A 15837-nucleotide genomic window follows, 5' to 3' on the forward strand; every position below is an offset into this window, starting at 1 on the left:
GATATCCCAAGCGCTTCCCAGTACCCACGTCATCATCTATCCCCACGGCCGGCCGGGTTGCTGTCCCAGTGACCCGGCTGCTGTGAGGGACGCGTGTCTTAAAGTCGTCCCATGATCCCCCGACCCCAGCCAGTCCCAGCGTCGCTCCTCCCGGTTCGCAGTACTCGCAGTCTTCACCAGCGTATCCCACCGCCTTTTGCCGACGCACGCACGCAGAACTCCATGTCCTTGCGCAGAACAGAGACTTTTCAGTCCATGGGCTTAGTTGTGTGGACATCTTCGACTGGTTTTGATGTGTGCCTATATTCTCTCTCCTTGTGGGATGATGGTGTGGAAAGATTCATTTTTCATTTATATAATTATGTTTTCTGGATTTATGAAGAGCTTCCTTATATAAATGAAGCTGGAAATCCCTGGGCTATTTCTGTGGATTTCTCTGCTAGTTTTGATGATGCGTTTCTCTCTTTGCGGCACGGTACTAGGGAGTTCAAGTACTTTGCTGTGTATGAAGTTAACATTTACTAAAAGAGATATTTGTGAGCAGTGAAGAGCATGCCGGAAAATGTGTGGCGAATCATAGGTATTCTTAGTACGACGCCGAGTTTAGTGAAATAATGGTGAAATGCAGCGTCGAGTGTTAATGTGAGTCAGTGGAAGTGGCCTTTTTTTTTTTTTTTTTTTAACAGGAACCATAACTATTTTTGAGACCTTAGTGGCTATAAAAATAAAAACAAAAATGAAATGAACCAAACTGACTTGTGTTGTACATTACTTGCGAAATGTTTTATGGGTCAATATGCCCTGGATTAACGCTGAAACATGATGAGAATCTGTGAGGCATCAGTGGAATGTGCCCCAGTTTCTTGGTAACAGTGATAGAAGACACTTTGTTGCCCCTTCCCTGTGCTCTATCATCCCCTGTAACTGCAGTGCTTAGTGTGTCCCGCTGAGATCTGTGGTTTGTCTTGGTGAGAGGCAATTATGTGCCCTGGGAGGCGGTAATTGTGTGTCCCGGGGGAAGGGGGATTGGTGAACTTATGAGGTGGAGGATGCTGGGGTTGGGAGGGGAGTATAGTTTGTGGTTTGGTGTTGTATTGTGGAACGTTTGGTGGTTGGGTGTTGCTGCTTGTGTTTCCTGGGGAAGAGCCAGCGTGTTGTCCTGTGTGTGTGTGTGTGTGTGTGTGTGTGTGTGTGTGTGTGTGTGTGTGTGTGTGTGTGTGTGTGTGTGTGATTGCGTGCGTGTTTCTGTGTGCGTGGCTTCCTGCCCTTCATCGTCCTAGGCCACATCATTCTCGGCGATGGGGACGAAGAGAGCAGGTCCTGGCTGGGTTCTCCCTTTGCCCTCCTTCCTCCCAGTCGATACCTGGACCTATTTCGTATCCCTAGGCTCTTTCCGCACATGTCGCCTTGGTAACTATTTTCAGCTCTGTTTACCTCGTCTGTCTTTCAGAGATGTGTCAAGTGTTCATTCACTTACCCCTGAGTATACGGACAATATATCATTAAGTGCGACTGAGAATCGTATACATAATTGAGGATACGGAAGTTATCGAGAAAAGAAGCGACATACGAGCCACAATTGGTAAGCCATCAAACAGGAAAAAGAGCTTAATCCCACGGTGGAGAACAGTTGAAATGATTTTAAGATAAAGGTTGCTAAAAGTATGATTAATACGATGGCCCTACTGAAAATTAAGTACTGTAAACAATTAACTATTACCATGGATGTGTTTGTAAGTCGACACGAAGGACGACCGTTATGCAGAATACAAAACTGAAGGAGTAATACAGTGAAGTATAAATCCAGTGCAAAATAAACCCAGGTATTCCAAAAAGACAGTCCCCATGCCTAAAGTGTGGAAGAGAAGCCATTACGTAAGGTTGTTCAAAGAGAGCACGACGCAGGAGTTCGTAGGAGCCAGGATGCAGCAGCAGAGCCTGGACTACAGGATGGAGTCGGAGGCGCTGTCACACTTCCGTCGCCTCTCCTCGCATGGTGAGTGGCTCGCTCTGTCCCCACCACCCTCCCATTAGGACCCTCTACCCCATGGCCCTATCTCCCATGACCCTCTCCCCATTGCTCTCTTCCCTACGGCTCTCTCCCTCCATGGTTGTCGCCCCCAATGGACCTCTCCCCATGTCCTCTTTCCCATGACCTTCTCCTGCACGACCTTCTCCCCACCGTCCCTCTCTCTCTCTCCCCACTTACTCTCTCCCAATAATCTTCCCCTCAAGGCCCTCTCCCCCTCCTGCCTTCTCCACCATACCCCTCCCCCCTGCGGCCCTTCTCTCCCATAACCCTTTCTCCCCATGACTCTCTCCCCCATGGCCCTTCCCCAACTGCAGTCTTCCCTCCTTCATCTTTTTTTCCTAGCCCTCTCAACCACGAATCCTCCCACTCACTGGTTATTTTCTTGCAAGGGGTTTCTCTCTCTCTCTCTCTCTCTCTCTCTCTCTCTCTCTCTCTCTCTCTCTCTCTCTCTCTCTCTCTCTCATTTTCCTTCACGCCTGTTTTTCCTTGTCCTCTGTGTCTTTCTCTGTCAACTCTTCTTTGTATTGCCATTCCTCATACTCTCTTTCCTTTCTTGTATTCTTTTCTTAATTTCTGTTGCTCGTAGTTCTGTTCCTTTACGTCCTCCTTTCTTTTTTCTTCAGTATGTTGTATTCCCTCTGTTTCTCATTCATTTCTTATTCGCTGTTCCTCTTCTTATGTTTTTCTCTTCCCTTTTTATCAGTTTCTCTCACATCCAACACACCCTTCATTTTTTCCTCATTTTTCCAACTGTGTCATCTCTCTCTTTTCGGTCTCTCTCAGCAGTTTCCCCCTCCCCCTCTCCTCCCCTCCCCTGCTACTCCCCCTCCTACTCCTTCCCCTCCACCCACGCTCTCGTCGTCCTATTCAGAATCCTCCCTTTTTCTCGCCCCCTTTTCATTCTCCCCTCTTCTCCCTCTATCTCCCCTCTTCACCCCTGTTCTCTGTGGGGGAGAATTTCAACCGGTGCTTTTCATACAGGTTTGTTCTCTCTCTCTCTCTCTCTCTCTCTCTCTCTCTCTCTCTCTCTCTCTCTCTCTCTCTCTCTCTCTCTCTCTCTCGAAAAAAAAAAAAAAAAAAAAAAAGAGAGAGGTCAACAAGGCATAATCTCCCAAGGGCGACACTTGTGGAGTAAGGAAGTGCGTTTCAAGGAACGTGACTAAATGCTCGCTTTACCTGCTCGCTCACTTTCTCACTCGCTCTCTTTACCTGCTCGCTCACTTTCTCACTCGCTCTCTTTACCTGGTCGCTCATCTTCTCACCCTCTCTATTTTTACCTGCTCACATTCTCACCCCCTCTTTCTCTACCTGCTTGTTCACTTTCTCCCCCTCTCTTTCTCTTTACCTGCTCCCTCACATTCCCATCCCCCCTGTCTTTACCTGCTCTCTCACTTTCCCATCCCCCTCTCTCTTTTCGTGCTCGCTCACTTTCTCACCTTCCCTCTCCCCTCTCTCACCTCCCTCTCCCCAGTTTACCGCAGCTCTAACACCTGTATATATAAAACTGAGAGCACACAGGTGTTAATAGGGCACCTGTAATTAATAGATGTAAATTAGCCTGCATCCCACACGACAGCACAATTAGCAACGATGCAGAAGTCAGGTATGCTCTGCCATTACTGTGTTTGTCTGTCAGTCTATTTATAGCAGCCACACGCCTTAATCCCGGAAGAGAGAGAGAGAGAGAGAGAGAGAGAGAGAGAGAGAGAGAGCGCATTCCCTCTCATAAAAAAAAAAAATAATAATAATAAATAAGTGAACGAAAAAACTTACCTTTCATTTCTCCATCTATTTCCACTTCTGTCAGGCTGTCTAGGAAGTTGATGTTAAAATTGAGAGGCTTCTCCACACATTAATGTTCTTAGTGTTCATGATACTGAGTGGTCTTCCTTTTCCCTCCTACTACGATCGCCTCACCTTCCCATACACCTCCCCTGCATCCGTGTGTGTGTGTGTGTGTGTGTGTGTGTGTGTGTGTGTGTGTGTGAGAGAGAGAGTGTGTGTGTGTGTGTGTGTGTGTGTGTGTGTGTGTGTGTGTGTGTGTGTCTGTGTGTGTGTGTGTGTGTGTTTATTTTTAGCCTCACCGTCTTCCATCCCTTTATCAGAACCTCATGTTTCCTTTATCTCCTAATAAACAATCATAGAGTACAGTGTCAGAGAAGTGCAAATATTATTTAATAAATCATTTAATCAGTTAATAAATCAATACAGTAGAAATAAAGCATTGGATTTATTGGTCTATTTGAGAGCGTTGTTTGTAGGGTAAGCTATAAGTGTCATCTGTTATATTAATCAGATAAAAACAACCATAACAAAACCCCCAAATAAAACAGGGCAACAGGACACGGTGTTTTTAATATTAACGGTGTACATACAGCAATAAGTAACTGTGTATTACTATGGCTAACGCTGTACCATCAATAACGGTGGTATACTGTTGTTCCTAAAGGAGTATTGTTTCCATTAACGGTGTGCTACTATTCCTAACGGAGTACTATTTCCATTAACGGTGTACTGTTTTTATTTGTCAGCCAAGCATCCGCATCCCCACGTGGTTAAGTCTCAATTGACGTACATGCAAGACGGCTTCCTGGATTTTGTGTTACCTAAAGCGGCGTGTTGGCGGGAAACCTTACACACACACACACACACACACACACACACACACACACACACACACACACACACACACACACACACACACACACACACACACACACACACACACACACACACACACACACACACACACACACACACACACACACACACACACACATACATACACACACACGCCATTGGGAAGTGTTCGGAGGTGGTGGGGCATCACGTGAATGAAGCCCCACAGTGCATAGGGAGACGCGTCGCAACTCTTCCTTAGCGATTTATTCCACATTTTTGCTTCTTTCATTTATTTAGTGCACTACACCTTAGCATCGTGTTGTATGTTATTTATGTTACTTTAATAGGAATACAGTTTGCTTCGAGAGGATAAAAAGGTGTAATGAGCAGAATAAATCGCTGAGGACGCGGTGTCACGAAGCCTGCAGTGTCACCTGGAAACGTGATGGGGGAAAAGCTTGTTGGGGCTAATTTTAACCACTGGAGAGAGAGAGAGAGAGAGAGAGAGAGAGAGAGAGAGAGAGAGAGAGAGAGAGAGAGAGAGAGAGAATATTAGCGAGATTCATCAAGTATGGAAATAAATATGTGTAAACAATAAATCAGTAAAGAGAAATTGTTTGTTTTTTTTAATTTCCGTCTTCCCCCCAAAATAGATTCATTTGCATCAAGTAATTAATTAGCCAACAGACCAGTATAATTTTGTTGTCAGTAGTTTCTAGTTTATGCTCTATTTAATAAGTCAAAAAATTAACTTGTTTTTTGCGTCATCAGTCTGTCTTGTGTGTCTTCATGTATTTTTCTTCTTTATTTCGTCTTGCCGCTAGAGAGGGACGCCTTCATGTGGTAGCTCTGATTTTTACTGGTTCCTCCACTGCCTGGTTATGCAAAGGTCCCTCAACCTCCCTGTCCCCTGAAACTATGCAGATGAAGGGCAATACAGCCTACAGTCCACCGGGTTTACCTCTAGATAAGGATTTGGTTGCAACTAATACTACTACTACTACCACAACCGCCACTACTACTACTACTAATACTAATACTACTATTATTTATTATTATTATTATTATTATTATTATTATTATTATTATTACTATCTCTTGTCAGTGATTGTCTTAACCTGTGATTGAGGGTTATGGTGAGGACAGAGATAAAGTGATCACTTAATGGTCACCGACACCCCAATCTTCCTGTTATCTCTTTTATCTCGCAACCTCCCACGACACCTCGTTCTTCCTCTTATCTCTCTAATCTCTCAACCCGCACGTACACTTCTTATCTCTTAACCTCCACAACACGTCACTCTTCATTTTATCTCTCAACCCACATGATACCATATTCTTTTATCTCTCAACCCCCCCCTCATGCTTCTTCTTATCTCTCTTATCTCTCGCCACCCGCCTAGAATCTACTGGCAGCTCAAGGTGGCCAACGACTTGCTTCCCACTCCAGTCGTGTCCTCGAGTCACGATAAAAAATAGATCAGGGAAGTAGGCTGGGGGAAGGACGACGCTAAAAATTTACTCGTAGCTATTTCTGTACTAGGAAGGAGGCGATTTGGGGGGGGCACTGTTCTTTTTACAGCTGTGTGTGTGTGTGTGTGTGAGAGAGAGAGAGAGAGAGAGAGAGAGAGAGAGGAGGATTAGAAAGAGGGAGCAATCACCTTGTTGAAAATAAAAAAATGAAAAAACTCGCCCTTCATTTCTCTCACGTCTATTTCCATCTGATATTCCTGGATGTAATATTACTTTATATATAAGTAAGGGAAATGGAGATAAATTATTCCTCCTTTTTCCTTACTACATTATCTCTTATCTTTCTTATCGAGATGGGAGATAGGACAACTCTTGCTCCTTTTTTTATCCACCTGATATTCTCCCCTTTGCTTAGTTGGGGAGAAAAAGTATCTTTGCCTCACACCTTATCCTGATTTTCATGATTATAATATTTCTTTCCTTGTGAGCAGGGAGGTATGGGGACAGAAATTGCAAATCCCCGCCTTTTTTTCTGTCTTTTTCTTTTGTTTTGTTTTGTTTTTTGCTGACATACACCCCATTGCTGATGCCAGTGAGAGCATTTAAAGGTGCATAAATATAGTTACTTTACATCAGACCATTATTTCGTGGAGTATAGTATTCCTTTTCATTCGAGTGTGAGGAAATTGACACTTTAATGAAAAACTCTATTCTTCTCCAGACATACCTGTACATGACACCTATTTGCTGACAGTGTTGAACGGCCTGTTTAGTGTAAAATTTCATTCCATATAAGTTTGGGAATGGAATCCGCCCCCCCCCCCCTTTTTTTTTCTTCCATCGTTGTCTTGTTGAGTGTCCCTTTGAGAGGAATAGTAATAATGTCCTTGTGTTGATTTTACCTTGATTTTGTACAGTGTGATATTGCTTTCCACTTTAGCTGGGGGGGGGGGGAGGAATGGAGAAACCCACACCTCTTCCCCTTTTTTTCCCCCAATTGCTGACCCTGCTGAGTGCCATATCTTAGTATGGTACAGTTTAACATTCATATTGAACTTCATATTCCTTTCCCTCGTCCCTCTTTTTTTCCCCATCGATGACCTTGCTGAGCGCCCCCTTTACAAAAAGAAAAAAAAGTATTGTGTTGCCACGCCATCTCCTGCTGCCCCCTGTGACGTAAGCTGGGTGTAGACAATGTAATCTTTGCCACCATCGAGACCACCACTGCTACTCTTACCGTCCTGGACTTGGGTGCTCACGTGGACGGCCATGAGGAATGATGATGGAAGGTGGAGGGGTTCTGGGTGGTGGTGGAAGGTGGAGAGGTTGTGGGTGGTGGTGGAAGGTGGAGCGGTTGTGGGTGGTGGTGGAAGATATGGTGATGTAGGAGGGTGATGAGGAGCCATCTTGCTCTTGCTCTTTTTATCTTCAGCTCATAGGATTAGGTATCGTAGTCACAGTCTTCTCTGCAACAGCCAGCCTCAAATGGACCTGTTGCTGTTTGTTTTCCTTCGTTTGTGATGGTGGTGGTGGTGGTGAGGAGGAAGCTGTGGTGATGTTTGAAGTTGGAGGTGGTGTGGGTAGGATTTTGAGGGTGGTGGTGGTCATGGTTGTGGGTGACTGTGGTGCTGGAAGTGGAGCTGGTGTGGGTGGTAGTGGTAGATAATGGTGATTGTACTGGTGGTGATTGTGATAATGGTCGTGGTTGTGGTAGTTTTAATGGTGATGGTTGGGATGCTGGTTGTAGTCTGTATCGGTGGTGGTTGTGGTGGTGGTGTGGATAGTGTGGATGTTGCTGGAATATCGAGGTGGAATAGATTCTGGTGAAGGTGGTGGTACTAGAGATGGAGGTACTGTGGTGGTGGTGGTGGTGGTAGTTGTGATGCTGGTGGTCGTGGTTATAGAGGTAGAATGGGAATGAATTGTCACTTTATTTCCCTACATGGAAGTTGTATTTAATTATAGAGTGGCTGTTAACTTTATTTACGGATTTTGCCTTATTTTCTGTTGAGCATCAGTCTCTCTCTCTCTCTCTCTCTCTCTCTCTCTCTCTCTCTCTCTCTCTCTCTCTCTCTCTCTCTCTCTCACCACTTATAGCCTAGAATGACGCGTATGACCGACCGACAAACAAAACACCCATTCATTCACCAAGACTGCAACACACAACAATCACTTTACGAACCAGGTCCCTATTTCAGTTCAAGACGCTGACGAACAAATCCAATATGTATTTGTATTTTGAAGACATTTTATATATATAGAAATACCAGCGAGGGGTGAGGTACATATGGAGTTTCTTCGCCTTAACCTGGCTAAGATTTTTCATCCATTTGCAGCTTATTTCACGCAGCTTAGTGACAGAAAAAAAAAAAACTACGGCCCTTAATTCCCTCCACAGCACTTCTTCGTGACTAACATTCTACTTTAAGGTTGATATATTTTTACAACTCAGCCTTGAAGATGAAGGAATGCCGTTTTGGGCCAAGTAAAAGTGAAAAATTAATAGGAATTTCTGAGTGGATGGAAGACACACACACACGCGATGATGGCGTAGGAGGAAGCGGAGTAAGGTTATATAATCAAAGGTCAGGATTTATTTTTGTCTCTTCCCTCCATCACAGCTACTCCCCCTCCTCTTCCTCCTCCTCCTCCTCCTCCTCCTCCTCTCATTCCTCCTGTACGTCGTTCTCTTGTCGTCGTCATAGTCCTTGTCCTTATCATCATCATCGCCCTTGTCGTCATTATCACCTCCAGCATTTCCTCATTATCACCGTGTCATCATCATCAGCAGCAGCAGCAACAGCAGCTATATCCCTGCCATCATCATCATCATCATCATCATCATCATCATCATCATCATCAAATTTCATGTGTTGTTTTCACCATGGTCATACCCATCATCCATGCTGATCTTGTCCCCTGTTTCTCTCTACCATTCCTGTCTCTCCCTACCACTGCTGCATCTCCATCTACCACCCCATTCTCTCCCAACCACCCCTGTCTCCCCGCCACCCCTGCATCTCACTGTCACTCCTACCTCAACCCCTCCGCCTCTTCCTAACACTCCTACCTCTCCCTCTACCACCCCTGTCTCTCTCTGCCTCCCCTGCCTGTCTCTGTATCTCCCCCTTCCACCCCTGCCAGAGTTTACGTTGGCGCCACCCCGAAACCTGGCAGGGTATCAAAGTATAGTTTTCTAGGTCACCGCGAAGCATTGTAGCGCACCACACCACACCACCACAACACCTTGCTCCTCCACCACACTGCCGTTAAAATGTCACTTTATTACCGCCACCGCAATGCCGCCACACGACTCTAACACACCTATACCACCACCACACCATAACCATAACACCACACCACAGCCACAGTATACGACAGCATCATACCACACCACAGCAACGTTATACCACAGCACCATAGCACACCAGAGCCAGTCCATACTACACAACAGTACCCCACCACACCACAACACAGCCACACTTTACCACAGCACCACACCACAGCCACACTTTAACACAGCACCACACCACCACAACTCCTTATTTTCGACCACTATTACCACACGACCACATTACCATACAGTACTACCATTACAACGTCATCTCACTAAGACTTGGAGAGAGAGAGAGAGAGAGAGAGTTGGGAGTACCGAGAGAGAGCTGGGAGTACGCAGGAAAGGGGGGCGGGGGGCTTGGCTTGGCTTGTGAGCTGACACGTGATCTACTGAGGAAGTCTGAGTTACGTTGCGCTCTCTCTCTCTCTCTCTCTCTCTCTCTCTCTCTCTCTCTCTCTCTCTCTCTCTCTCTCTCTCTCTCTCTCTCTCTTTCTCTCTCTCTCAACTCTGATACATGATGTGTCCTTTCTTCTTTTCTTCTTTCCATTCCTTCTGTCCCTCTTCCTTCACCTTGGCCTTTCTTGCTCTTTTGTACCTCTCTCTCTCTCTCTCTCTCTCTCATCAGCAAACAATCTGTCGTGTCGTGTTTATCCTTGATTGAAAGTAAAGCTGTTCAGATTTACACACACACACACACACACAATCAGTACACGTGTCAGGGTAAGTGTTTGTAGGGCGAGGTAGTGCGTGACAAACAGGCTTCCAGGCTTTGTGGATTACCGGCTATTCAGACTCTCTCTCTCTCTCTCTCTCTCTCTCTCTCATCTTCGTTCATTTTCATTCAGCCGTTTCATCTTCTCACCTCTTTATTACCCCGTCAGACCCTCAGCCTCCCCCCCCCCACTCCGCTCTCTTTTACCACTTCCTACTCTCTTTTGCCTCTCTTATCCTTTACCCAACCTCTCTCTTTTTCCTCTCTTTAACCCCACGCCTCTCTTTGACTCTTTCGTACTTTCCTTCCTCTCTCTTGTACTCCATCACCCCCTTCCCTCTCTCTCTGTCACCCTCTCATCTTCTCATCCACCTCATATTTTCTCACATCCCCCTCCGCCCCTCCATCTCCTCTTGGCTCCTTTTCTCTGCTTCCTGCGTTGTTCTGCTTCCTGCGTTGTCCTGCTTTCTGCGTTGTCCTGCTTGCTGCATTGCCCTGCTTTCTGCGTTGCCCTGCTTCCTGCGTTCTCCTGCGTTCTGCATTGTCCTTCGAACCCTGTCACACTACCATATTCTCTGCGCAATTCCTTTCACCTATTTTTTCCCTGATTTTGCCTGTGTTGATTACCTGACTTATTTTCCTCCTCCTTACCTCCTTCTTTCTCTTTTTCCTTGTGCCCTTCTCTTGTCTCTGCGTTTGCCTTTTTCCTCCCTCCCTCCCTCTCCTCTGTTTCTCCTTTCTTCCCCCTCCTCAGTTTCTATCCATCCATCCCCCTTCCTTATTTTTTCCCTCTCCTTTTCTTACGTTTCTCCCACTCTCCCTCCTTCTTTCTCTCTACATTTACCCCTTCCTTCCTTTCTTCTACCCTTCCTTCCCCCTTCCCTACTTCTGCCTCTCCCTTCCTCCCCTTCTCCTCCTTCTCCCCCCTTCTCCCCCTCCCCTTACCCAACCCCTCTCCCTTTTCTTATCCCTTTTCACCTATTACCTTTTACCTTTCTCCCCTTCCCCCTCCTAATCTACCCCTCCCTCCTCCCATTTTACCTCTACCACATCACCTGCACGGTCAAGGTAAAACAACTGCCCTACACCCAACCGTAAAAAGCATGAATCCTATTGCAACACAAGTGCTGGGGGGCAGGATCACCGTACCTCTGAAGCCAATACAAAGAGAGACAGGGGGTTTTTCCACTTGCTCTCACTTCCGCTTTTTTTTTTTGTCACCTCTTGCGGCACGTGAGGAAACCGTGGGTAGAGCTCTCTCTCTCTCTCTCTCTCTCTCTCTATGAAGGTGAAGGGTGGATTTTTATGATGGTCCTGTGTGTCCATGTAAGGAGGCGCAAGGAAAACTTATGGGGTACAGGTTATAGTAAATGAGTGGCTGCCCCGGCCTGGTGTGGCGTGGTATGAGAGGTTCCTAGGCCTGGTGTGGTGTGGTGTGGAATGGTATAATAAATGCCCTGCCCTGGTGTGGAGTGGTGTGGTGTGGTATAAGATTTCCTAGACCTGATGTGGTGCGGTGTGGTGTGGTGTGGTATGATGTGGTATGGTGTGGTTTGGGGTTGTACAAAAGATATCACGGCCTGGTGTGGTGTGGTGTGACCTAAGAGATGACATGAAGGGACATACACAGTGATGTAATGCCCTCGCCGTTAATGTCACCCACTCACCCACCCCTTTGCTACTCCTGTTGTGTGTGTGTGTGTGTGAGAGAGAGAGAGAGAGAGAGGGAGAGAGAGAGAGAGGGAGAGAGACAGACAGACAGAGAGAGACAGAGAGAGACAGAGAGAGAGAGACCATTGACTAACTTTATGCTGTCTTCAGGTGACTACGCGGAACTACACGCCAGATGATTTTTTGTTGCCTAGGAGACCATTTACTACGTCGACTTTGGATGATATAACCAATTACAAACCATATCCAACTTAATATGACCGACACGAACTTACACCCAAGGAAGGGATGGTATTTCTTGCTCACATAGTGCCGCTCAGGGAAAAACGACTGGCCACTTACAATATCAAGACTGAAAGCTGATATACCCTCTACACTTCTGATGAAACAGTATAGTGAATGATAGATGCTGTGTATTAGATGGACTGCGCTGGGAGAGAGAGAGAGAGAGAGAGAGAGAGAGTTCAGTATATCTGTCTCTCTGTCTCTGTCTGTCTATTTGTCTGTGTCTGTCTATCGCACTGTCTGAATTTGTATGTTTTATAGATGACAGAGATATGTTCATAGAGAATTCATATGAGAGAGAGAGAGAGAGAGAGAGAGAGAGTTCAGTATATCTGTCTCTCTGTCTCTGTCTGTCTATTTGTCTGTGTCTGTCTATCGCACTGTCTGAATTTGTATGTTTTATAGATGACAGAGATATGTTCATAGAGAATTCATATGAGAGAGAGAGAGAGAGAGAGAGAGAGAGAGAGAGAGAGAGAGAGAGAGAGAGAGAGAGAAGGCTGTGTGCTGTTGATGCCTGTCGCTTTAAATTTAAATGAACCTTCATGGTGAGTACGGCGGAAGAACGGTGTGTGTGTGTGTGTGTGTGTGTGTGTGTGTGTGTGTGTGTGTGTGTTAAGGACAGGCATGACCATAATGTGTGTAGTGATGGCGAGTGGGTGTGGTGAGGGTGTGGTGTGGTGCGGGTGGGTGTGGTGAGAATGGATGTAATGGTGAGGGATGCTTGTGGTGAGAGTGGGTGTGGTGAGGATGAGTGTAGTGGTGAGAGTGAGTGTAGTGGGGATGGGTGTGGTGTGGTGTGGTGAGGTGTGCGTGTGGTGAGGGTGGATGTGGTGAAATAAAATGAGTATATTGATAATGGATATGGTAAATGAAAATGTGATGAAAGGTGTAGTGATGATGGGTGTGGTGAAGGAGGGTGGGTGGGGTAGTGGCAGGGGTGAGCACAAACAGGAATGGGTGTGCTGAAGAAGGGTGGGTTACGAAGTGGTAAGGGCGTGCCTAAGGGCTGAGCTCAGCACAGGAGGCCCCAAACGTACCTAGAGCCCTTGGTCTGTCTGTACCACTCCTTGTTATGGTACACGGGGGGGGGGGGGGACAAAAGCTCGCCCAGCATTTTACCTCTTATATTTCTCACCTTCATCTGGCATTTCACTTCTACTTCTCTACCACGCCGTACAGTCCATTTCCTCTATTTCTCACATTTCATTACGTCTACTTTTTACCCTCGCGTAACATTTCACCCCTTCCACTTTCCTCCTTCGCTTAACATTTCACTTCTTGTACTTCTCACATTTCACCTCATCCTCTTCTCACATTTCACCTCATCCTCTTCTCACTTACGCCTAATATTTCGTCTCTTCTGTTTCTGTCCCTCGTCTAACATTTCATCTCTTCTACCTCTCCATTTTGCCTAATATTTCACCTCTTCTGCTTCTCACTCTTGTTATGGTATCGCCTGGGACAAAACTTCGTCCAGTTTTTCACCTCATTTACCACTCATTTTCCTCTGCTGATTAATTTTCCTGAGCTGAGAGAGGAGTGATATGTTTCTCTGCCCATAGATGATTCTCCGCGATCTAAGTTGAGAGAGACCTAATAGATAATGATGATGATGATGATGATGATGATGATTTTCTTTGTATATTAGAGTACTGAGCGAAAGATACAGAGTCAGGAACGTAGAGACACCGACAGATTGTGATGATGGTGTTTGGGTCCTTGATTTATTTGTATTCAGATGAAGGCGTTTGGCTGTGAAGGGCACGGTGAGGGATGAATGATAGTGGTGGCAGGCTTGGTAGGAATGGTGGCAGCATGGTAGGAGTGGTGGTAGGGTGGAAGGATGGTATAGGAATGGTGGCAGGATGGTAGTTTGGTAGGAGTGGTAGGAATGGTGGTTGGAGAGATGGTAGGGTGGTGGTGGGAATGGTGGAAGGTGGTTGGAGTGGTGATAGGATGAAAGGAGTGATGGCAAGATGGTAGAAAGGATGGCAGGAATGGTGGCAGGTGGTAGAAAAAGGTAGGTAGGGTTGGTAGAATAGTGAAGTAAGTTAGACGGACATACAACCCCTTCACTACCACGGCTTCTTTCATTCTTTCTTTCTTTCTTTCTTTTCTGTTTCTTTTGTTCATCTTGTTGTCTCTAGATTTTATTATTTTTAGGAATGACACCTCGTTTTCAAAACTAAATTTAATCCTCAGGTTCGAAAAAAAAAAATCCCTCTGCAGCCAAAAAATGAAAGACAAAGTGGAAGAACAGGACCTGCAGAGAAAAATGCGTCCTCGGGCTACAGGGGTTCAGTAGGAGAGGGAGTATATGCTGATTAATACATATAAAAATGCAGTTGTCATCCAGGGAACTCTCTCTCTCTCTCTCTCTCTCTCTCTCTCTCTCTCTCACACACACACACACACACACACACACACACACACACACACACACACACACACACACACACACACACACACACACACACACACACACACACACACACACACACACACACACACACACACACACACACACACACCCTGCAGGCTAACTTTCTCAGACGCAGGATTAGTTTTCACTGTCGGTCGTGACATCACAACTTTCACCTTGCAGCCCCATTCTTCCCTCCCCTCCTCCCTCTCCCTCCCTCCCTTCCTCCCTCCCCCCTCCTCCCCTACTTGCTCCCACCTCCTGCATCTCTCCGTACTGTGCCTCCTCCATTCCTCCTCTTTATCACCTAGTCCAACCCTCCTTACTCTCTCCTTCCTACCTTGTCCTTACCTCCCTTGCCCTCATCTCCTCCTTCTCTTCCTCTTCCTTCCTTAAATGCTGTCTCCTCCTCCTCCTCCTCCTCCTCCTCCTCCTCCTTTCTCTCTTGCTGTCTCTTCCTCTCTGTCTACTCCTCTCTTCATCTTAATCCTCTGCCTTCCTTAATACATCTTGTGTTTTCTTTCCTTTCTCTTCTTCGTGATTATCTTCCCGGTTTGTTTTTCTTTGATTCCTGACTTTTTAAATTGTTACCCCTGTTCATCTTCTCCCTTCCCCCCCCCCTCTCACTCTCTCTCTCTCTCTCTCTCTCTCTCTCTCTCTCACCTATATTCGTGCTCTCATTTCCCCCACCCCCACTCCCACACCCCTTTCATCACACCCATCCTCTCTCTCTCTCTCACTCCTTCCTTTAGCCTAGATCTGCCTCCTCAGCATTTCCCCTTCTCCACTACACTCCACCTTTACAGTCATCATCTCTCATTTCCTATTTCATTTTTTTTCCTTTTCCTTGTTTTCCTAGATTAATTTTGTGTTTTTCCTTTCTCTCCTCGTCATTCTCTCCTCCCTTTCTTCCTCCATCCCCATTTTTCTTCGTCCTTTTTCTGACCAGTTTCCTTCTTCCTTATTTTTTCCTTCTTTTAAATTCATTCCTGTTTTATTTTTATTTTTCGTTCCTTAATTTTGGGTTCAGTCACCCATCGTCTCTCCTCCCTCTTCTCTTCCTTCCTCCCTACCTTTCTTCCCTCCTTCTCTCACTCTTTTCTTTCATCATCCTTTTCTCTTCCTGTGTTGATATTATTTCCTTTACATTTTTTTATTTGTGTGCTCCTTCCTCGTCCCTCCTCTCACAATTTCTTCCCTCCGTTCCGTTATTTATCCCCCCCCCTCTCCCTCGCTCTCTCCCTCCCTCCCTACCTCCCCCACCTCTCTCTCTCCCTCCC

General features: G+C 46.0%; 1 protein-coding gene across 2 annotated transcripts in view; it reads left to right on the forward strand.

The window, feature by feature from the left end:
• Positions 1-1551: 1551 nt before the first annotated feature.
• Hr4 (nuclear hormone receptor 4) overlaps positions 1552-15837 on the forward strand; it is a 78492-nt gene continuing 64206 nt past the window's right edge. For both annotated transcript variants that reach the window (XM_080273528.1, XM_080273529.1), the window contains exon 1: positions 1552-1996. In XM_080273528.1, the coding sequence (XP_080129654.1) occupies positions 1846-1996 (151 nt within the window). In that variant the 5' untranslated portion in view covers positions 1552-1845. The remainder of the gene's footprint in view (positions 1997-15837) is intronic.

The sequence above is a fragment of the Coenobita brevimanus genome, chromosome 55 (genome assembly GCF_032717465.1).
Source record: "Coenobita brevimanus isolate Jiangsu-jjx chromosome 55, ASM3271746v2, whole genome shotgun sequence".
Taxonomy (NCBI): domain Eukaryota; kingdom Metazoa; phylum Arthropoda; class Malacostraca; order Decapoda; family Coenobitidae; genus Coenobita; species Coenobita brevimanus.